This window comes from Citrus sinensis, chromosome 9, assembly GCF_022201045.2.
Source record: "Citrus sinensis cultivar Valencia sweet orange chromosome 9, DVS_A1.0, whole genome shotgun sequence".
Lineage (NCBI taxonomy): Eukaryota > Viridiplantae > Streptophyta > Magnoliopsida > Sapindales > Rutaceae > Citrus > Citrus sinensis.
The window spans coordinates 5,011,529-5,035,900 of record NC_068564.1 but is presented as its reverse complement, the minus strand read 5'-3'; the positions used below and the strand labels follow the sequence as shown (position 1 = coordinate 5,035,900).

At 33.5% G+C, this 24,372-nt stretch overlaps 3 protein-coding genes and 1 non-coding gene across 4 annotated transcripts; 1 reads left to right on the top strand and 3 right to left on the bottom strand.

Annotated features, from left to right (window-relative positions):
* Positions 1 to 201: 201 nt before the first annotated feature.
* Positions 202 to 2,257, top strand: LOC102628004 (berberine bridge enzyme-like 13). Its single transcript, XM_006490129.4, has one exon. It carries the CDS (start codon positions 445 to 447, stop codon positions 2,044 to 2,046), a length of 1,602 nt encoding a protein of 533 aa, XP_006490192.2. The 5' UTR covers positions 202 to 444; the 3' UTR covers positions 2,047 to 2,257.
* A 5,450-nt stretch (positions 2,258 to 7,707) lies between these two features.
* On the bottom strand, positions 7,708 to 10,054 carry LOC112495607 (BAHD acyltransferase At5g47980-like). Its single transcript, XM_025092208.2, has 2 exons — positions 9,906 to 10,054; positions 7,708 to 9,431 (listed from the first exon to the last, which is right to left on the bottom strand). The coding sequence occupies exon 2, from the start codon at positions 9,352 to 9,354 to the stop codon at positions 7,975 to 7,977; it is 1,380 nt and encodes a 459-aa protein (XP_024947976.2). The 5' UTR covers positions 9,355 to 9,431; positions 9,906 to 10,054; the 3' UTR covers positions 7,708 to 7,974.
* A 5,884-nt stretch (positions 10,055 to 15,938) lies between these two features.
* On the bottom strand, positions 15,939 to 17,881 carry LOC107178590 (F-box protein At5g07610-like). Its single transcript, XM_015533944.3, has one exon. It carries the CDS (start codon positions 17,533 to 17,535, stop codon positions 16,318 to 16,320), a length of 1,218 nt encoding a protein of 405 aa, XP_015389430.2. The 5' UTR covers positions 17,536 to 17,881; the 3' UTR covers positions 15,939 to 16,317.
* Positions 17,882 to 21,942: 4,061 nt separating this feature from the next.
* Positions 21,943 to 22,051, bottom strand: LOC112495826 (small nucleolar RNA R71). Its single transcript, XR_003062192.2, has one exon. It is a non-coding gene; the product is annotated as a small nucleolar RNA R71 (small nucleolar RNA).
* Positions 22,052 to 24,372: the final 2,321 nt, after the last annotated feature.

Sequence of the window (24,372 nt, the reverse complement as noted above, 5' to 3'; positions counted from 1 at the left end):
AATTATCTAAACATTAGTAAATTATGTGTTAAATCTCAATTATTGACACGTTGTTATCAATAACGTACACCTACCGAGCCTTACTTTAGCGTAATCAAACGCTAAGTAGCAGACAAAGTTGGTTGACGAATGGCCTTTTAGATAATACTTGTTTGGTTCATGGAAAAATGAACCTATTGGTTCAGTTTAATATTCTGTATTACTATAAAAATCAATTATCTCTGTCACAAGGAATAACAATAATATTAATAAAAATAAAGCTAGGTGCCTATGGCTGAAATTTAGCTTGAACTTTGAAGTGTGAATGCAATAGGGCAATTTTCCTTAATATGACGTTAGGATTAGCTCAAGCACACGTTAGAATCATCGAAGCATACCCTCTATAAAACACGACTCAACTTTCAATTCTTGAAGACAAAAGCCCAGAAGCATAAAGCTTCAAAAATGAAGTTCTTTTTAGGCATTTATATTCTTTCAATAGTTTCAGTCTTTTTGTTGTCAGCTTCATGCATAGCTTCATATTCAGTTCAAAGAACTTTTCTCTATTGCCTCTCTTTTAATGCCAATAATCTTTCTACTCCATCGTCCACCTATTTTTACACCCCAAACACTCGTTCATTCTCTTCGATCCTCCAATCTTCTGCTCAAAACCTGAGGTACTTGCAGCCTTCGGTGCCAAAACCTGAGTTCATTTTCACACCTTTGTATGAATCCCATGTCCAAGCAGCTGTTATTTGCTCTAAAAGGCTAGGAATTCATCTGAGAGTACGAAGCGGAGGCCATGACTATGAGGGCCTTTCTTATGCTTCCGAAATTGAAACACCTTTCATTGTTGTAGACCTTGCCAGGCTTCGATCCGTTAACGTTGATATTAACCAGAACACAGCCTGGGTTCAGGCTGGTGCAACAGTTGGTGAACTCTACTACAGGATTTACGAGAAAAGCAATATCCATGGCTTTCCTGCCGGTCTTTGCACAAGCTTAGGCATTGGTGGGCACATCACAGGTGGTGCTTATGGTTCCATGATGAGAAAATATGGCATTGGTGCTGATAATGTCCTCGATGCTCGTATTGTTGATGCTAGAGGCAGAGTTCTTGACAGAGCAGCCATGGGGGAAGATTTATTTTGGGCTATAAGGGGCGGCGGAGGAGCTAGTTTTGGGATTATTCTAGCTTGGAAGGTTAAACTGGTTCCTGTGCCAGCAACTGTTACAGTTTTTACTGTTAGCAAGACCCTGGAACAAGGTGCAACAAATATTCTTTACAAATGGCAACAAGTTGCGGATAAGCTTGATGAGGATCTCTTCATTAGAGTTCTGATACAAGGGTCAGCTGCTGCACAAAAGGTGAACAGAACTGTAACAACTTCATATAATGCCTTGTTTCTTGGCGGTGCTGATAGGCTTCTCCAAGTAATGCAAAAGAGCTTCCCCGAATTGGGATTGTCGCGACAAGATTGTATCGAGACAAGCTGGATCAAGTCTGTGATTTACATTGCCGGCTTCCCTAGCAACTCAACTCCTGAGTTTCTTCTCCAAGGAAAGGCTATGCCGAAGGCCTATTTCAAGGCCAAATCAGACTTTGTTCGAACACCAATACCTACAAAAGCACTTGGGGGGTTATGGAGAAGGTTCTTGGCAGAAGATGGTCCATTGATGATATGGAACCCGTATGGCGGAATGATGAGCAAGATTCCTGAAAACGCAATTCCCTTTCCTCATAGAAAGGGAACCTTGTTCAAGATTCAGTATGTGACTCTCTGGCTAGATGGAGAAAAGAGTCAAAACAAGCATATGAACTGGATTAGGAACCTTTACAATTACATGGCTCCTTATGTTTCAAGGTTCCCCAGGGCTGCATATGTGAATTACAGGGATCTTGACTTGGGCATGAACAACAAATGTAACGCAAGTTTCAATCAGGCTAGGATTTGGGGTGTGAAGTATTTTAAGAACAATTTCTACAGATTGGTAAGAGTGAAGACCAAAGTTGATCCTGGTAACTTCTTCAGGCACGAACAGAGCATTCCAACCTCTCTGCACTGAAATGCTAGACAATGGGGGGCTTAATTGAGCATCACATGGCTTGATTGAAGAAGCACTCAGATTTAACTAATTTTGTACTCAGTAGTAGTTTGGTTCATTGAACAGAATAAAAATATTTAACTATATGTCATGGCTTTGCCGTTTATATAAATGGACAAGTAATGTAGTGTGGGTCAGCATAATGCTTTCTCCATCCAGTTTTACTCTTTTACGTTCTTCCTATTATTTATTCACCGAATACAGAAGAATCGGCAGATAAGGACGGCTGTATTTCATAAAATACGAATTTCAGTATTAATTAGCTCCAAAATGACAAACATTTAAAAAATTGAATGGGGTGTTTGTGGAATTATCAAACATTGGATTTCGTGACTTTTGTCGTTTTACCACTAATTAGTTGTAACAAAGAAATCTGCATTTTGAAAAATACCAAGCACTTGAAAGAAATACGAGTATTTAATTCTTATCAAGTGCAAATGTCTGCAATTGAAAAAAGGAAAAAAAAAAAAAAAACAGAGGACTCATCAGTGAGAACTAGATTCAGAAAGACAAAAATCATAAAATTTGGATGCATCATAAACACATAACTCTACATTAGATATTGTGATTTTTTTATCATTAGAGTTTGTAATAACTAGCTCCATTTTCATTTTTAGGTAATGGAGACGTTTGTATCTGATAATTTTCATAAAATTATGCGTTGTTAGGTGAAATGAAATTAGGTCTTTTGGGTTTAACTGATCATGGATGCACTATGCGCCTACAGTTATTCGAGTTCGAATAATAATGAAGTGCAAGAGTTGGCCATCCAAACCCTTTTTGATTAATTTTTGAAGGATACATATATTGTTATATTCGTGGCCTATTCATGCATCTTAGAACAATACATGCATGTCACTGCTTGACTTGTAATGCGTCGACTAATACAAGTACTAATAATTGCAAATTCCGCAATACCTTATTGTAGTTCGTTTATGAATGCAACTGGGGTTGATCTTCAAAAGGTTTAAAATCACTTTACAAAACTTTGGTGGAGCACTACATTGATGAACCCGTTTTGCGGTTCTGGTGATAAACTCTTTAAGTTAACATTGGTGGAGAAAAATTGTGGGAGTCAATTTTGAAACCAATCTCGCAAGTTCAACATATATAATATATAATAACATTTCGTGGTCATCAAAAATCCAAATAAAATTTCCCCACCTCTCCCCCAAGAAAAGAAAAAATCATCTTGCTCTTACGATCTCCGGTGGCACGATGCCCACAAATTGTTTTAGATGCGTGTATATTCAGCCAAATATTCAGAGAGAGAATGATACTTTCATTCTTTCTAAGTTATATTTTCTACATGGTGTTAAAACAATATTAGAACATCAATGAAGGGTAAATGTGATCTCTCCAGTTTTCATATTTACAATTTAAAACTAATTAATTAATTTATTATATATATGCCTTTGTTTTTTTTTTTTTCTAAGATAAAGAGTGTGCAAACTGTAAATTAATTAAATTTCTAACTCATACCTTATCTACGATTTAAATAAAATAAAGTTACTTAAAAATCACCTAACCAAATAATCACATTTACCTTTCAATAACGTAACATTTGAATACTGTATTAGTACTGGGGATAAAATGAAGTGTTAAACATTTATCAATCACCCACGTGATAGAAACGATTTGCAAACAGAACCAAAGTGCCATTCTGCCAAATTTCTTTTGAAAATCATTTTAAAAACTTTAGTGGGGCACCAATTTTCCATATGGTGGAAAAATTGATGCTTGCGAATTGTGTGGATTTCAATTTTTACTGTTTCAGCAGTCCTGCGCATGTTTAGTGGAGCACTATTTCTGGACCTTGTTTGCGGATTAAAATAATTATGCCAAATTAACGGCAGCATATATAGCGAACAGATCAACTCTGCTTATTCCACAAATTCTTCAACAAGATTTTGTTGACATAAGCATTTTTCTTTCTTATATGGAATGGACCCAAGGTGGCAGGTCAAACCACTCCACTACTATTGATATTAGTGACTTAATTTCATGAAGGGATGTTACACTTTTAAATTAATTCTATTATCATATTTTTAATTTAATTTATTTAATCTATTCTTGTAAATTTTCATATTTATATTTTTATAATAATAAAAACGAAAGAAGATAAACTTATATATATCAAGTACGGTCATAGAATAAGTGGAACTATTTACACTCTAAAATTTATTTTAAACACTTATTTTTTTAAAATAAATATTTACTAAATTTAAATATTCATATTTTACGCAATCAACATAGCAAAATGCCAAGAGTACCCGCAAACAATTTTGTTCATCTTTTTATTTTATTTTTTTTTCTGTTATGCTGTTAAGGAGCTCTCCCTCTATAAAAAATTGTACTTCAAAAACTCTCTCGCTTTGTAAAATAACTTATTAGTATTCTGATTATCTTTGCAAAATCAATTGGTGTCGGTTGATTTTTTGGGACTTTTAATTTGTTTTGGTTCTTAGCCAACTTCACTTATAAAAATGGAGCAACACTACAAGAAAAGAGTAACGGTAAAGTATTGGCCATCAATATTTGTTAATCGAAAGAACTTGTTAAAATGAAGCAAGAGCAGATTCTTTCTTTGAAAGAGAGAGAAAACGGATGTGAAGAAATTAAAGGGTGCAAAGACAGATCCGATTTGATTTGATTTTATGAGGTTTTACTTAATAGTAATACAAATAACCTTATCTTTCTCTAAAATCTAACTACAAGGTTTAATTTTAGGTTTGAACACTGCATATTATTCAGTTTCAAGTGTTTTTTTTTTTTTAACTAAAAACTGATTTTTTAAAAATAATATTAGTAATATTTTCTTTTTAATAATCACTTTGTGCCTTCACTTAGCAGTTTAGCAGTGAAGAAGCCAATAACTAACTTTCCCTTAAATTGTCAAAGTGTAGCTGGTTTTGAGTTTCTGGACGCGTAGGAAAATAGGATTTGTCGGTCCAAATTCGTGTAATATCATGTTGATTTCGTATTTCATAGCATATAGCATTAGTCGTCATTATAGACATTCATGCTTCAATACATTTTTTATATTTATCTGAGTTTTCTCCTCGTACTGTATAAATTCTCCTAAAATCCTTGATCTTTTCGTCGAAGTGACCCGAGAAAGTAGTTTTGTACTCTAAAATTAATGTTATAACGAACACTAACTGTAATAACGCAAATTGGCAACATGACGATTACTAGGACTTCTTGTTAAACCTCACCTCAACTCTTACGTCCGCAAAACCAAATTACATTCTTTTTCCCCTTATAACTTCTGAGCTATTAAAATCTTAATTATATAGATAAGAGAAGCATTCTTAAACTAGTTGCACTTAGAAGTACGTCGAGACCTACCTTGATATGGTGTACTTGAAGTCTGGTCTAGAATCAATCCCGAAATATGCTCCAAAAGAAGAATGAAGAGACATACCCTTAAATTAATTTACTCTCACAATACATAGGGATAATTAAAACCCTTGGCTAGTTGACCACACTAAGAAGATGTGAACTACTAAACTAAGGAGTTGTTAACATTCTTAAACTAGATGTTATAAATTTTAATTGTATTTTAAAATCACACCAATCAAAAAGTTCAAAAGGAAAAATATCGACGCTGATATTGGGTTGTTGAAGTAAATAATCATACCAATGAGAGGACTCTTTCTATATGGTATTTTGATTTTGAAATGACTTATAGACCCTTCGGGAATTTACTTTGGGTTAATATAAAATATAACGTAATGGATGAAGAATATGTCAGGACCTTACTTGGATAGCTCGGATGGACAACTGGATATTCTAGGATGGATTACTTAATGAGATTAGATTAGGCACTTTTTTTTTATATATAATAACAAGGTAGGGATAGGCATAACCCATGATCGATTTGAAGTTCTTGTGTTTCCCATGATTGAAATACAGCAAGCAGTTCATTGTCAAACCTATGTTTCTCAGGATTGGATTTGGAACACGCGCCAAATTAAAATACGGTAGCACCGCAGAATTCCAACTCTAGTAAAAGAATAATTATTCTAATTAAGTTTGTACGTAGATGACCATTCACCTAATTACATTCCTGAAAAGTGAAAATTAGCTTCGGGTTGAGGCAGGATAACATATAGCTTGGCCGCGGGCTTGTATTCACCTTGATTACATGCTGTGACAAGTTTGGGAAGTACTTGGGCCAAATGGGTGCTTTAGAAAGGGGAGAGACTTAAGGGGAGAGGTACAAGTTGACTTGTAATTAAGAGGAACAAAATCATACTCAAGGTTGGGAAGAAGAGAATACCTGAGCAAGAAAAGGCCTGAGATGTTACAGCGGCGAGAGAATTGAGGGTTGGAAATGAGAGATTTGCTGGGTTTGGATGCAGATTTGAATTGGAGAAGAGATTTTATGGGTAACCGAAATTGGATTTCTGTCAATAAGTCATCATTATTTGCCATTAATTTAGCAGGTATAGTTAGCTCATTGCCATTTCCGGAAAGACATATTTGAGAGGCTAATTTTATTTACTCAGGCTATGTTTGGAATTGACATGTTTTTGAAAAAAAGTTGTAATTATAAAACAAAAGTTAATAATATGTGGTAAATATAAATTTTAAATAATAATTTTGATAAAATTATTAAAGATATAATTGATTCTTCATCATAAAAGTAAAAAATCATATCAATATAATTTCCAAGCTAAAACAGCTAGTGTTTACCAAACACTTTAGTGCTATAGCTTTTGAGTTATAACTGTCCAACCTCAATTTCAGACGCACTCTCAAGCGCATATAATGACAAACTTTTCATTGATTGATTGATTGATTTTCAGGAGAAATTCTGAGAGAAAACAATACTGGAATGATAGAAAGAAAAGCGTTCACATTCTATTATGATAGCAGGCATGAGCGGATAAATAAAAGAAAAAGTTTTTGTGTGAATAAAACTTCTTCCGAAACTACTAATACTAAAGTAAACTAAAAACTTCAAAATTTTCATAATTAGAATTAGTGATGGTTTTAGAAGTGTGAGGCAGTTATGAGAGGGTCCAGTATAATAGTAGTTTAGAGAAGGACTGTTGGAACCACTTAGAAGACAGGTAAATATTCTTTTGGTTCCTACAATTTGAGTTAATAACCCAATTAGTTCCTGTGGTTTAAACAATTAAATACATAGAAAGTTCCTAAATATTGCATATTTATTTGTTAAAATCTACTTAAATATTCTCTATTTAAGTTTCATCAGTTACATATTTAATATCCACTATTTAATTTTAGTTATATATTTGATTTGTTTGAAATTTAAGTTACATTAGACAATAATACTATTTTACCATATAAAATTTTGAAGTTAGATCCAATTTTTAAAGTCAAATCCAATAGCTCCAAAAGAAATGAAAAGGGTATTTTGGGTAATTTTAGATATAAGGACTAATTAGATGAGTAACTCAAACTATAACATAATTTTACCATTTAAATATAGTAATTACATAGAGATGTTCCAATCAAGGCGGGAATCCTCATCAGCTAATTAACCACTGATAGTTATAATAACAAGAAAGTGAGAGAATGACTATTAGACAAAAGAGGCCCCAAAAAAAGAAAAAAAAAAGAAAAAAAGAAAGCCTAGGAAACTCAAAATCTCTTAAAAAATCTTAATTTTATTGATGATATAGATAACTAACGGTAGAGCTTTAGGTCATTTTTTTAATTAACCTCGGCAAGCGAGGGCTTTATTGAAAAATAAAGGAGATTACAAGGAGATTAGGGTTTACAACGAGTCTTACCACTTAGCAAATCCAAACACTAAAACGAAAAAATAGAGACTATCTAGCTCCAAAAACTCAGCAACAAGCAGCCTAATCAACAGTTTTACGCCATTTAGATGCACCATGAAAATATTATAAATTAAAGACTAGACCTCAAGCCAAGCGACACATTTTTTGCTTCATTCACATCGACAGGTGGATTAAGAGTAGCAAATGCAAGCAGCTCTTGGTTACGTTGAAACAAGACCATGTCTTCTGGGCTCAAAGAAACTAAAGCTTCTACTCCTGTACCATCATTTGTGGCCATCAACATAAAAAAGTTGGGACTCACAAAGTTCAGGAAAGTCACATGTATTGGCTTTCCCCACCCGAAATCTGCTGCTTGGTAAAATGGAAAGCGAACAACACTAGTGAAAGAGAAGAAATCGATCTCACCTCTTTCAAACTTGTCTCTAATTGACTGATCTTGAATGGTGAGGAGACACTTGTTTTCCAGCAAAGTTTGCAGACCGTTTCTGCTGAATTCTTCTTTTGCTCTCCTTAGTTCACAAACCAAGTCTTGTAATTTCGTCTCCTTTTCACCTGTTTGGGCAACCGCATACCCTACACAATTGCCCACAGAATTGTCAGGCAAGGGCGGCACCAATTCCGTACGGAAGTTGGCCCCCTGTAGTAATAAAGATGGTCTTGGTGACCCGCCGTGGTTTGATCTTGATGCAGTCCTTGTGCACTTCCAAATAAGAGCAGTTATAGCTTCGACGGTTGATGGTCTGGGAACGATTTCACTGGCAGCTTCAGCCTTGAGTTGAGCTATTTTTGAGGCATCAAACACAAACCTGTTAAATTCAACACGTTCACTCGGTGAAAAGCGCAAGGGATAGGATGAGACGGCTTCACTTGCTGGAAAAAGAGACGCTGTAACATATTGGGGAAGCATTGACGCCGGCAGCTTGCTTGGCTGATGATGATCATCAACACGAGCTGTGGCTGCCCAGCAGTTGATGAATGTTGCTAATGACATTCCGTCAATAAGCACGTGCGAAGCGCACGTTGCGATTGCCACTCCTCCGCATTTGAAGAAAGTAGCTTGAACAATTAGCAATGGACTATCCTTGCCTGCTACTGGTTCTTCTTTGCCGAACGGATGGAATTCACTTAATAAATTGTGATCAGGTTCTTGTAGATACTGAGACAAGAAGCCATTTGCACGACCTTCAATGAACTCAACCCCGTCATCATTACATTCAATTGAGAAATCGTCTTTGACTTTCCCAGCTAATGGGTAAAATTTTGTAAGAGTTTCTGATAGGGATGACTTGAGACGACGTGAAATTCGGCCAGCTTTAACACTGAGATCATCGTCATCGTTTACTTTGTAGATTAAAATACCTGTCGTATACATTGGGTAATTGATCTGGTCCATGAGTGAGCGTTTAAAATTTCTTAGGTAATGAGGAGTTGGGTAAGATGGTTTGATGGCTTCTTTGGCCACTATCTCAACTTCTAGTGCCCTGCCCATTAATTTACGTGCGTATTCGAAGTAAGCTGTTACTTTTGCAACGATATGTAGACTTCTTGTTAATATTTTTACAGTACCTGCATGTCGTCCAATAAAACGTATATCAAAATTAACTGTGTGCACATATATATGGTTACGGCTCACTCTCTTGATAATATATGAAGATCATCATTCACATCAAATTAAAAAAAATGAAAAAAAAATAACAACAAATAAGCGAATTACCAAAATCTCCTAGAAGAAGGAAAAAAAATAAAATCTTAGCATCTCAAGACTCTAATAAAAATATAATTGACACCACCAACAAGTGCATAGATCAGTTGGCAAAAGGTTGTTCGAACTTAACCAAGGTCTTTGGTTCGAGATTTAGGAATGCAGCTGCGCTAAATATTTGTTGGGAGAGTTTTGCGGCTCTAGTGATTTTATCTGGCTCGAATTTAGATTAGTCGAGACACAATATAGTTTTCGGATACCAAATGATTTAATATATATATATATATAAATTGACACCTACTAATGTTTATACATATATGATAACAAGATTTGATTACCTAAAATGTACTTTAGCGTTGCAGTCCCGTTGTTGCTCTAGATCTCAGTTTTGCTTGAAAGATGACTGTTCATCATGCATTTTGCAGCTCTCTTCCCTGGTTGATCCAACCCTAATATAGTGAAAACTTACAAGCGTTATGTATAGTTTATTGAGAATTTGCTATTTTTTTACTATTTAATAAACTCTGGGAACTGGCAAGAAATTAAACACAAACTGTACAGATCCCTTAGACAATGCCACTTGGACGGCCAAATAATTTGATCTAATAGCTTCCTTTATATGCACGGATAGTTTAATGAATATTTTGCTCACCCAAATGGTGGAAAATGTTTTCAACAACTTCACATGACCTTGAGGAGTCAAACATTAATATGATAATCAACTAAATGATAAGGAAAATTTATCAAATCCTTGAAATCAGCCACGCATCGTGCTAGTCAACTCCAGCCACAGATATATATGAGGACCTTTTTTGTTCCCTTCCGCCCTTCGGCCGTGTTAGATATATTGAGTCATACACAGATCTGTATATTAGCGTTATAAAGCTTCTTTACAAGCGGACATCCGCATCGGGGCATACATTTCTCTCTTCTTATATAGGGAGATTGTTAGTTTCCCTCTATTAAAATCAATATGTATCACTTACCATTGCGGCTAAGAATAATCATATATACATATATAAGATAATTCTTAAGTTCGATGTCTGCATTCATCATTGTACACAGGCAAACTTCTTTAGAATACAGGGTAATTTTACACGAAGGGATCCCTTTGGTCAAATAATTTTGCAATGAAGTAAGAGTGCACGCATGTGAGGCTTTGCACATGATTTTCTGCATCGACGACTGAAATCAATTAATTTTCGTTGAGAACGTTATCGATCAAAGGCACTCTTTATCCATGTGCATCTGGTCGAACGTGAAGTTCTAGATATCGGGTAAGCCTGCTCGATTTCTGCATCTACTTAAATTAAATAAATTTGTTTCGGTCACTGTGAAGCTTTTTCTTTTTATTTTCTTTATCCACAAATACTTATATATGAAAAAATATATATTCATATTTTTCGAAACTTAATGGAATAAGATAGCTAAACCGAATTGATAGGATAGATAAACATTAAATATCATTCTAATATCAGACTAAATCAACGTAATTAAGTTACACTCTAATCAAAGTGTGATTAGATTTTGTTCTAATATAAATGACTCAATAAGATTTTAATAACGCATTAAGCGAGTTTAAATGATGTTCTAATTCAAATGACTTTACAAGAATAATTTCAATAAATAATTCCAAAGAAATTATAAAAAAAACATATTTTTTTTATTAATCAAAGTTTTTTGAGAAAATAACAAGACCTCCCTATTTAAAGTAGAGCTAATCTCCTACCCTAATTTAACTTAAAAAGGAAACTAAATCATAATTATATCAGAAATAAGAATTAAAATACATACTACAATAGACTTTAATTAAAAATAAAAAAATCAAATGACCTAAAATGATAAAATTTTAAAATCCTAAAATAATGTACTAAATCAAAATTAAATATTAATTCCGTTGAAATCACGTAGGATCACAAAGTAGCCTACTGCAAAGTTAATCTAGTTAGTGCTTGAGCAGCTACACTAGAAGAAAAACGCACATAATGAAAATCAGAAGGTTGCACCCGCTGCAGCATCTCTAATTAGCCAATAAATCTCCTTTCGAGTACTATTGTTGAAGTAATCAACCTTACTACATTCTGCCTATCAGACTCAATGAAAGCAAAAGTTTTTGAGCTCCCATAATGTCTTCAACTAGCATTCTCAAGTTGGGAATACAAACCCCACATTTCGCCAATGCCTTAGTGGACTGTGAAGCTTAAAATGCTAAGAATCACGTATAATATGTATTGTAAAGAGTATGACCAAAAGATTTTATTAATTTTATTCTTTAAATATCTATTTGTTTACTTATGTGGTAAATAAGAGAGTAAAAAAAAAAAATACAATCCTCCAAAAGACTTTTCAAATAAAAATAAGTTAATATTATTTTAATCAAATGATTATTTTTTTAAAATAAATTGTAATTAAAGCACTTCTCTCTCTAATAAAAAATAATAAAATATAAATTAAAGAAGGAGAAAGTACTTTACAAAATTAAAGAAAGAGAAATATTTTTTATTAAAGAATTTTAATTAATATCTTTTGAAATTTTAAATATTACATCACGCTTTAAATAAAAAAAAAATCTTATTTGAAAAGATTTTTGATGATCCTCTAATATACTTCCAGCTTCGGTTCTTGGAACAAATTTGTTCTTATTCATTTGTTTTATTTCTCTCAACTTGGTCTGCCCATAGTGAATATACTAATTGAAAATTTTGAATAGCGATGCAATCGTCAGATTCGAAAGTCAACGAGGCATCGGTGTCAACATGACGGCACAATATTTGATATATTTTCACCGATTGGCATGATTGGTTTCCATTTGAATTAGAAATGAAAGGCACACTAGATTGCACTTGAGCATTTTCTTTGCCCACAATCCATTTCAACCTCAAGAGCAACTCAAGAAATAAAAATGTCTGTCACTGCAGAGCCAAGAAGCAAATGACCTGAGAGCGGAGGGATCGATGTTCTTCATTGGCATTAATTTATGGAAACTGGTTTAACCACATGATTGAATTTTCCTAAACTTTGGTTAAACTTGCAAGAGTCAACAATTAATAAATTAATTAGCTCCTCATATATGCCAACTCTTTATACCTGTCATCTTTCTTCTCTAGCACCTTATAGTCACAGAGTTGGAACAGATCAAATATTCACTCTCTGCTGCTCTGTATTCATTAGTAGTTTTTATCTTCATTCTTCAACAAGCAAAGAGAAAGCATTACACGATGCAATAACACATTTAATTTGTTAACAATATTCATACCATCAAAATTGCCTATTCAACACAAGGAATTCCAAATGACTAATAAGCCAATAGAAAAGTCCAACAGCTACATTTAAGCCATTTAAAATCAGAAATTTAACCCCACAGCTTGCATCAAACCAGGAAAAGTCTTGTCATTAAGGTTGTAGCGTACAGCCTTACCAGGTATGTGCAGCATCATATACGACTCTTCATCGTTTGCTTCCCGAATAATACCAAGTTTTGATTTTTTTTTTTTTTTGGGGAAACCACCAAGATGGTGGGATTTGAGTGGGGACCCCTATCTATAATATAGATTAGAAGAAGAAGCACATAGATAAGAGGGAAACATGAACAAAAACCTCATAGAAAAAAGGAAATACATAATAAAGTATAGATAAACAGCAGAAAACTGATAAGAAACAAGAAGAAAAAAACAATCTGAACGCCTGATAATATTGAATATTTGTAAAGAAAAACATCTGGAAGTAGATCCATCTCAGGAAACGCTGCTATTAAAGCATCGAGGCCAATGATGTACTTGACCAACCAAAGTAATCCGGCACAGGTCCTCAGTAGGAAGAGACCAGGGACTCCGTGGTCTGTCAAGGTTACGGCGGCGGGAGAAGCTAGGACTGGAAATTAGATATTGCCAGTCTTTACATACACATTTGAATTTGATAATAGACCCTTTGGGTAAGCGGACTAGAATTTCTGTTAACAGATCTTCATTATTGGCAATGGCCTCAGCAGAAGACATTGTTGAGAATTATTGGCAATGGGAATGGCTAATGAAAGGAATCCGAAATAAAATCTTATGCACAAGAGTTTCTGCTTTACCAATATTCTTTTCGATTTAGAATTGTTCACGTTACTTCTTTCTCAAAGTAAACAATTTCATTAATGATTGGGCCTTGGATTTCGGATTTAAGCCGAACCGTACGGGATGAACAATCCCACAGTATATTAAATAAGTGGCAGATGCTTTATTTTATTTAAAAAATGATGATAATAATTGACAAAGTGAGACTATAGCATTAGCAACCCTTATTTTTGTCCTTAGAATAATTTTTTTTTTCAATAAATGCATTTATAACGACGTGCGTAGTTAAGATTTAATGATGTACGTATTCTTATCCAATATCTATCGATTCCAATCCTGTGAAGATATCACCACAAAGTTCTTATCGACACTAAATTCAAATTCTATTCGAGGCCACCTGTTTTTTTGGCCGTCATCCTCCTTCTCTAGCACTTTGTAATGAACCAGAATGAATGCAGACAATTCTAAAGTGGGTTGATTTGATGGGATCGTAAGCTAAACCAATTCTATGGATAACTCTTGACGTTTCATCCCCGAATGTAATAGTCGTGCAGAAATTCACTATTCCTTTTACTGCTTGAACAAAGGAGTAAGCCATTACAAGATTGCAAGATCCTTAATTTCGAGGAATGGTTTACAAAAGTGAGGGACCTAAACGGAGCTGCGCTCGTTAACTTGTTTCCAAGAGGAAGGAAATCATATTCCGGATTAATGAGACAACCACAAGTTCTGTGTAAAACAATAAGATCAGATGCAACATGGGTGTCAGGATTAAGCCAGCGGGAGAAGCCATGCGATGACTTGGAAATTAGAGATTGCCAGTGTTTAGATACACATTTGAATTTGATAATAGGTTTTATAGGTACGCAAGCAGAATTTCTGTTAAGAGATCTTCATTATTTGCAATCGCCTCAGGAGACGACAACTTTGACAATTTTAATTTTGAAGAAGACATTTTTTTCTGAAAATTTTGAGTAGTCTAAGAGTCTGATTTTTCTCGGAAAGAAGGCACTTAAGACTAGAGTCTGATTTTTTGTTTCTAAATATAATATGATAAGCTATGTATAAAAAGTCTAAATTGCTCCCGATTTATTTCATCCATAACTTTTATATATTGGATACAAAGTGTCGTTTTAAAATTTTTACTAACATTAATCTAGAAATGGAAATATGTGACTTACATTTAACGAATAAAAAATAAACAGCAATTTGCTTGAGGAACTTTTTCCTTTGACCCCTTTATGATTGTGGCGATCCCTGTATGGGTGTAGGCTCTTTTACTTTGTAATTGTTTCTCTTTAGAGATTACTACTATAGCTTTTTTTTTTTTCTAATATAGTTTTTTTTCCCATTTACTATTGATATTGAATAATAGTTTTAGTAATTCTTTATTTTTAATGATTTTAATTCGTTATTAGTAGATTTTTTTTTAATAATTTGAAATTTTGAAATTTGAATTTAGCCCCATCCCATATAGTTGGACTTCTAGCTCCACACCTATACGGAATAGTAATTAATCAGAATAAATGATTGCTTTAAGAAGTGTTAGGTTATAGTCAAAATCACATTATAATGATAGTTTATATCTTCCGCAAACTATATAATTGGAATAGAAGTAGAATAATCAGCCTTAATATCAAATGTAATATTGATACGTCAGACAAACAGGGTCAAGTAATCTAAATTGTAATGCATTCATTCATTTCACTTAATTTCATTGCCTTTTCGCAAGGTTCTAAGCCCAGTTCTGACACTCAATAATCAATATATTAAAACGAGTCTCTCAATCTGAACCTTTAACAACAGGCAAAATGAAAGCAATGCATAAAGCAACAAGTCATTTAACATGTCAACATTTTATATTAGCACTGAATCAATAATGCACTCAACACAATTAATTCCAAATGCCTAATTAAATAAAAAGAAGAGTCACACAGAGCTATTTCAAATCCGACATCAAACAAGGGGGGGGGCTCCTTGTTGAAAATTGTCTTCTTCACAAGGGGTCTTTGGACCAATCTGAGGACACTAATAAGCAAAGATTCATAGATCATTATTTAGCTTCATATATTATTCATACTTGAAATCTAATTCCTGCTTAATAATTGCTGCTGAGCCAATGTTATCCAAAAAGGGCAAGATTCTCCATATAGTGATAAGCATGAAACAGTTCAAACTTCAGCTGAGGGTATTCGAATCTTCATGACCAAGACTCAAAACACAGCTTGGTGAAAGTGTTGTCATTAGGCTCTCACATCATAAAAAATATGAAGTGCAAAATATATACTAAAAACAGGGCTCTAAATTCTGAACTTTCCACAAACAACATTCATTCGTTTGGTATTGCCTTCAACAAGCATACAGAAAGCATTACATGAAGCAATAACACATTTAATTTGTTAACAATATGTATGCAATGAAAATTGCTTTGAAATGTACTCAACACAATGAATTCCAAATGTCTACTTAAACTAAATAGACGAGTCTAACAAGTACATAAAGCCATTTGAAATCAGACATCTAATCACAGAGCTAGCATCTAACAAGGGACCTTTTCTTTCTCTCATATTTAAATAATAATAATAATAGTAGTAAAAGAGAGAACCTTTTTTTTTATTTTATCTGCGTAGATCATTCATACTTGGAATTAAATTTCAGTTGCCGTTGGTCATTGAATGTTAATGAGCCAATGTCATCCAAAACGAGCAAGAGTCTCCATGTAATGATAAGCATGCAACCGTGTAAATTCTAGTTGAGAGCCTTCAACATCTTCATGACCTGGATGAAAATCACAGATCTTGGTAAAAGTCTTGTCATTAAGCTTGTAGCGAATAACCTTACCAGGTATGTGGAGCACCATATATGACTCTTCATCATTTGCTTCCCGAATAATCCCAAGTATGGAATATTTATAACAATCAAATGCATAAAAAAATAGAAAATCATCCTCATCCGACGGTACATCCATCTCAGGAAATGCAGCTATTATGACATCAAGATCAACCCGGTACTTGACAAAATATCCTGAATAGTCTCTTTGCATCTCATAGACATCAAACTTTTTACTGTGATTGTCAACATTGACAACAAAATGCAGATGCTCCCGAGACTCACCGAAATATACAAAGCTTCTCATGAAACCTTCTATCCTGTCAGCAGGATCTTGAGTTAGAGGAGGCATTGGCATTTCTTGGAGCTGCTCCTCGTCAACTTTGAAACACAGGCAAGCATGACAATGACTAATCCAATGGATGGCGCCATTCCAAAATACTCCAGCTCCGTATTGTGAATTATACGGCAGAACGAAAGGAACACCAGAGAGCCTCCAAGAGCCTGTCTGAGATGAGTAAACCTCAATCTGATAACTTATGCCAGCATTCTGAATCACTTCCAATGAATCAGAACGGATGCAGACAATTTTAAAGTGGGATGATTTGGCAGGATCATAAGCTAAACCAATTCTACGGATAAATCTTGAATTTTCGTCCCCAAGAGGAGGAACTGTAACAAATTCATGGGACGTAGGATTGTAAATGCAGTAGTCACATGGTATATTCCAATCGCTTATAGAGCTTGCACAAAGGAGTAAGCCATTACAAGATTGCAAGATAATTAATCCTGAGGGGATGTTGACAAAAGTGAGGGACCTAAATGGAGCGGTTGTTGACGTGTACTTAAGAGGAACAAAATCATATTCTTTCTTAACGACACAATCGTATGTTGGGCGTAAGATAAGACCAGAGACAAGGTGGTAATCAGGGTAACGACGGCGGGAGAAGCCAGGACTGGAAATTAAAGACTGCCAGTGTTTAGAAATACATTTGAATTTCATAAGAGATTTTATGGGCAAGTGAAACAGAATTTCTGTTAAGAGATCATCATTACTTGCAACGGCCTCAGAGGAAGACATAGCTGGGAATTTTGAACAAGACGTAGTTGAGAATCTTGAAGCAACACTAATAACAAGAAAAGTAGACAATATTTTAGTAGTGTGACGAAAAGCAACTATACCTCATGAACAAGAGAAATTTAACCTAAATTCAAAGGAAAAATGAGCGACCTCACCCATCACAAATCTACACAGCTATACAGCCTATACTCGCAAACAGTTACTACAGCATGAACCCAAATCCCATCATCAAATTGAAAAATTGAAACCCTCCGTCCCAAATGAAAATACCTCACTCACTCGCTCAGTGTTTCTCTTCTTCTTTCTTTCCCAAATCTGCTTTTTGACTTTTAATTGTTCAAGTCACTTAGCTGGCTCTCACTCATCATTAATTCATTATTGTTCCTTCTATTAATGATTGGGCCTTGGGTTTTGGAGTTAGCCCAACCCAAATGGGCAAACAAGCCCATAGTACTTTAAATAATTGGTTAATGCACTTTTTTAAAATAAATAAATATTTTATCTCTACAAATTATTCTTAATACTCGAATTTTAGTATAAAAAATTTATTGTAAAATACCCATCATGTGAGAACTTCCAAGAGCCTATTTTGATGAGAAAACTTCGGATAATTTATCAGATCATTCGGACTGTCTCTTAACTATCAATCTAATGATTTCTACTTTAATTTTCTTTTTTACTTTCTAATTGTTTTCATTATTTCTTCCCAGAATATTTACATTGAATAATAGTCTTAGTATTATTTTTAATTTCAATTATTTTAGTTTGTTAAAAATTGATTATTCTTTAGAACTTAAAAATTTAGAGCTTAAATTAGGCACAATATAGTTGTACTCCTAGTTTTGGCCTTGTGCATAGACGAGTTGTTACCATTAATCAGAATAAATGATAGTTGATAGCCTTACACTGCATGGTTCAAAATCACATTATAATGATAGTTTATATCTTCCGCAAACTATAATTGGAGTAGAAGTAGAATAATCATCCTTAACAACAAATATATATTGATACAGCAGACATCGTTAATAAAGTATCTAAACTGTGGTGCATTCATTTATTTTACGTAAATTTTTACTCAGAGTTGAGCTTTTGACACCCTTCAAAAGTTCATATAAAACCCCTTTGTCATGTTTACAATTTTACCCTTAATGGAAACAACGAAGGGCGCCGTCACGCCAAGCAATAGTCTGCACTGTGAGGCGCCTTGCATAAAGAAAACCCCACACCAAGACGAGTGAAAAAATTTCCTCTCATGACCAGAATGAACAAATCCAGGGCAAAGACTAGCAATGTTAAGAAGATGCACTCTACAGTTAGAAATAATTTTGATAACATGAATCTTCAGCTTCAAACTTAAACAAAGCAAGATTCCCGAATTAGTTGTATATTAAGGAATTGTAATTAAATAAAAAATGCTTTAGCTCATTTTAAATTTAGCTGCTATGATTCTTATATTTGAATGGAATCCTTTTCTAACCATATGGATTGTTATCTTTGAAATTATAATTTGTTCTTGTTTTTCTAGAAATATATGAATAATACTTAATTTAAAAAAAAAGATTTCTAGAAATACAAACAGAATCATAACTCGCCTCTTATGAAGGTTGTAGTGCCCCAAATATACTGATGAACACGATGAAAGTTATTAACAAAGCTAATAATAGAATTAGTAATCTCTTACCACTCTTATCACTAAACATTATAAACAAAACCTGATTAGTATTAAAAATTGTTTAATTATCAAGCGATAATATGTTATTTTATGCTTATGTTATAATTTATATTTGTGTTTATGTAATATATTATGAATTATTAATTATGTTTTAAATATATTTAATTTTGTGTATTTTTATGTGTTTATTAGGAAAATTATTAATTTCATGTACTTCGAGGCTCCAAATAGATAAACGGAGGTCAAATTTGGATTTCGGAGGTCCGAAAACCTTAAGATCAGTCAAGATCGGCTTAAAATTGGGCTTGTGTAAAAAAAAAGTTGACTTTTCCTGTTGACCGAGCACTGATTGGATGATGAAATGAGCTTACAATAGATATGAGTGCATGGGATAACTGGCAATCTTGACTAAATCTCAATTGTTCATGATTCAATGGCCATGATTGTGCCACGTGGCAATGGTTGGTGAAGCAAGTTGGATGATCCGAATCTTTGTATTCGGGTCGACCCGATCCACCCATTAACCCGCCAAATCTCAACCGTTCTTTAGGCAAATCGGACGAGTCAAATGATGCCATGTGTGATGTTGACTTTTGAAGTTTGACCAGCCATTGGATCTTAATCTAAGGGTTGTGAGGAGCACATGCATGAAGCCTATGATGGACCGCAAAGCACTGGATTATGAATTTATTTTTCTATAAATAGAGCCTCATTTTTATGTTTTAATCATCTCTCTACAACTTTCTTCTTCTCAAATTCTCTCCATCTCCTTGTAATCTTGATTTCCAGGTGTGTTTTTAATATTTTGTATAATTACTTTCATTAATAAAATTAGTTTTATTTCCAATTTTAGTTGTTTTTATTTCTTTTAATTATAAGTAATTCAATTTTACTACTTCTTTTTATTTTAATCATGCTTAACTAAATAATATTAGTTAGGGGAAGGTGAAACTCTTAAGAAATAAATATGATTTAATCAAATTATATGTTTAATTTTATAAATTAAATTATTTTCTATTTAATTTTATACATGTTTTATATTTTGAAAATTTGATTTATTGTAGACAAACAAATGAATTTGGCACAATAAATTCTTAAGATCTTAATATAAGGCATGATGAAATGGTATTTTGACTTATTGTAGACAAATTAAATTTTGGCACAATAAATACTTAATCCATCACAAAATTAAAGGGAAAATAATAATAATTTGTATAATTAATCTTTTGAGTAATAAATCTAAAACAAATTGGCAAAAAGAATTTATTAAGTTTTATTTATTTCTAAGAGTGGATCCATAACCCTAACTAGTTCAATTCCATAGTTTCATTTAAATTAAGTTGTTTATATTCAAGTTTTAATTTCAATTTTTAGATAAAATAAAATAAATTAATTAAATCTTTTCTCTGTGGATCGACCTCGGACTCACCGAGTTATAATACAACAAGACACTCTTATACTTGGGAGTTAAAATTTACTTTTAAGTTATGTCAAGTTTTTGGCGCCGCTGCCGGGGAAAAGTTTTTTATTTGGTTTGTTTTTCCGTTTTTTATTTTTCTCTTATATGTAAAATTTCGTTTGCCCCATTTTCCTTTTCTTAAATTCTCTTTTGTCCCCATACCTTTCATAATTCTCGTTTCACCCCAACAATTTTCGTTTCTAGTCCAATCTTCTGGTAATTGCGTTCGGACCCCGACATCTTTCAACTGTTTCACTTTCATCCCAAATTGCTAATTCTAAACTTCTAAAAATTACAGTTTGACCATAAAATTAAAAATAATTTGCAATAGAATCCCTAGACGAAATTCCTCAACATAATCAAGACTTGGACATATTTGGACATACTTTGGACATATTTGGACATATTTTGGACTTATTTTGGACCAAACTAACTCTAACTACTAACTCTAATTACTAACTCTTAACTTACTAACTACTAACTCTTAACTTTTATTTTCAGTTATTTAATTTTTAGTATTTATTTAATTTTGCATTTTTTTATTTTTTTAATTGGTGGGTTCAACCACCATTTTTCTTTCTTTTTCTTTTTCTTTCTTTTGCATTTATTTTATACTTAATTTATTGTTAATTGGTGGGTTCAACCACCAAAATTGTTATTTAATTTTCTTTTGTACACTTATATTATTTGCTTATTTATTTTTTTATTTTATTTTGTTATCAATTTGTGTAAATATTATCTTTATAACATAACCCTTGCATGAGACATTGGTCTCGATCTTCAAGTGGCAGGTTAATTCGTAGATCTCAATCTCCACCACCAATCATGGATGAGAATGAAGGTGAAAACGTTTTGGGCGAACTTAATCCTCAAATTGATCAGGGAGACAACCAATCTCAACATGGGCATGATCAGAATCAACCAAGGACTCTGAGAGACTACATGAATCCAACCAGAACCGGAGCACCGTCGTGTATAGTATTTCCTCCAGAAGCATCTCGATTCAACTTTAAACCAGGTATTATCCAACCTTTACCAACATTTCATGGTTTAGAATATGAGAATCCGTACTTGCATCTAAGAGATTTTGAGGAAGTTTGTAATACATACACGGACCAAAATTGTAACATAAACATAATTAGATTAAAGCTTTTTCCTTTTTCATTAAAAGATAAAGCTAAAACTTGGCTACAAAACCTTAGATCTGGATTAGTAAGAACTTGGAATAACATGCAAGAACAGTTTTTGAAAAAATTCTTTCCACCTCATAGAACAAATTCTTTTAAAAGGCAAATCACTTCTTTCACTCAAAAAAATGGAGAAACATTATACCAATGTTGGGATAGGTTTAAAGAGTTGCTTAACATATGCCCACATCATGGTTTTGAAATTTGGCGATTGGTCACTTATTTCTACGAGAGCTTAATACCCCAAAGTAGACAGGTTGTTGAAATGATGTGTAATGGTGAATTTAGGGATAAAAATCCTAAAGATGCACTAGATTACCTTGACCAATTAGCTGAAAATGCACAACATTGGGATACTGTTGGAACTTTTGAATTGACAAATAAGCAACAATCATCTCCATCTAGTGGAGGAATCCATAACCTTAGGGAAGATCATGATTTACAAGCAAAATTTGCATCCCTAGTTAGGAAAGTTGAAGCTTTGGAGCATAAAAAGAGTGATCAAGTAAAATATGTTCAAGAAATTGCATGTAACATATGTAATTCGAATGATCATTTCACTCAAGAGTGTCCCACTTTGCCTGCACTTAAAGAATGTCTAAATGATCAAGCTAATGTCATTAACACTTTCAATAAACCAAACCCATATTCACAGACTTATAATCCTGGTTGGAGAAATCATCCGAATTTCAGTTGGAGGAATAATAATAATGCACAATCTTCACAAGCACCACTTCCACAAAATTTTCAAAATCCTCAGCCTTATGCACCATATGTTCCACCACCCTGGAAAAATCTGGAAGACACAATGCATTCATTCATCAGAAAGCAAGATGCTATTAACAATCAAAATGCACAAACTTTTTCTGATTTGAAAGATACTCTTGCTAAAATTGCTTCTGCACTCACCATTCAAGAAAAAGGAAAATTTCCAGCCCAACCACAACCCAATCCTAAAATTCAACAAAATCCACCCATAGACCAAGTCAAGTCAGTTATAACTCTTCGTAGTGGTAAGGTTGTTGATAGACTTATGCCTGAACCTTATGAAAATGATGAAAATTCAAAGGGTAAGGAAGGACTAAATAAACTTACACATAGTGAAGAAATAACTAGTGTTCCACCTGAACCACCATTTCCGCATGCATTGAATAAACCAAAGAAATCAAACCACTCTTCTGAAATTTATGAAATCTTTAAGCAAGTGAAAGTTAACATTCCTCTATTAGATGCAATCAAGCAGGTTCCTTCATATGCCAAATTTTTAAAGGACTTGTGCACTGTTAAGAGGAAATTGAAGGTAAGAAATAGTGCTTTCATGGCCGAACAGGTAAGTACAATTCTGTCTACTAATAATAAGTTGAAATATAAAGATCCTGGTTGTCCTACCATTTCTTGTATTATTGGTAACCACATAATTGAGCATGCTTTACTAGATCTTGGTGCTAGTGTTAATTTGCTTCCATATTCAGTTTATCTTCAACTTAATCTTGGTGAGTTAAAATCAACTTCAACTACACTTTTGCTTGCCGATAGATCAGTTAAAGTACCAAAAGGAATAGTGGAAGATGTTTTAATACAAGTTGATAAATTTATTTATCCTGTGGATTTTATTGTCTTGGAAACTGAACCTGCTGTGAATAATTACAAACCAATTCCTGTAATTTTATGTCGACCATTTTTAGCTACTGCTAATGCTTTGATTAATTGTAGGAATGGTTTAATGAATTTATCCTTTGGGAATATGACTTTGGAATTGAATGTTTTCAACATGTGCAGGCAACCTAATGAAGAAAATGAGAATGAAGATGATACTGATGAACAAAAGGAATTGTTTGAATCTTGTATCGAGGAAAATATTCAAAAAGGAGATTTTTCTGAACTTTCTAATGTTTGTTTAGTTAATTCAATTGAGTCAAATAAGCAACTTGAACCTGATATTTCTAATATAAATTCGTTGCTTGATTCTATGCAGACTTCGCAAAATTATGATGACGAGCCAAAATTTGAGGAGCTTGGAAGTATTGAAAAGACAGAACAACAAGAAGCACCTAAAATGAAATTGAAACCTTTGCCTGAAGGATTGAAATATGCTTTTCTTGGAGAAGAACAAACTTATCATGTTGTGATTTCTTCTACTTTAACAAGCGACCAAGAAGGTAAGTTACTAACTGTTCTTAAAAAGCATAAAAATGCAATAGGATGGACTTTAAATGACATTAAAGGCATTAATCCCTTAATCTGCACACATAGAATTAATTTGGAAGAAAATGCTAAAATATGTCAACAATCTCAAAGAAGATTAAACCCACACATGAAAGAGGTAGTCAAAATAGAAGTCCTTAAATTACTTGATGTGGGAATTATCTACCCTATTTCTGATAGTAAGTGGGTAAGTCCTACACAAGTAGTGCCTAAAAAATCTGGAATCACTGTTGTTAAAAATGAAAAAGGTGAATTAATTCCAACACGAATTACATCTAGTTGGCGCATGTGCATTGATTATAGAAAATTAAATG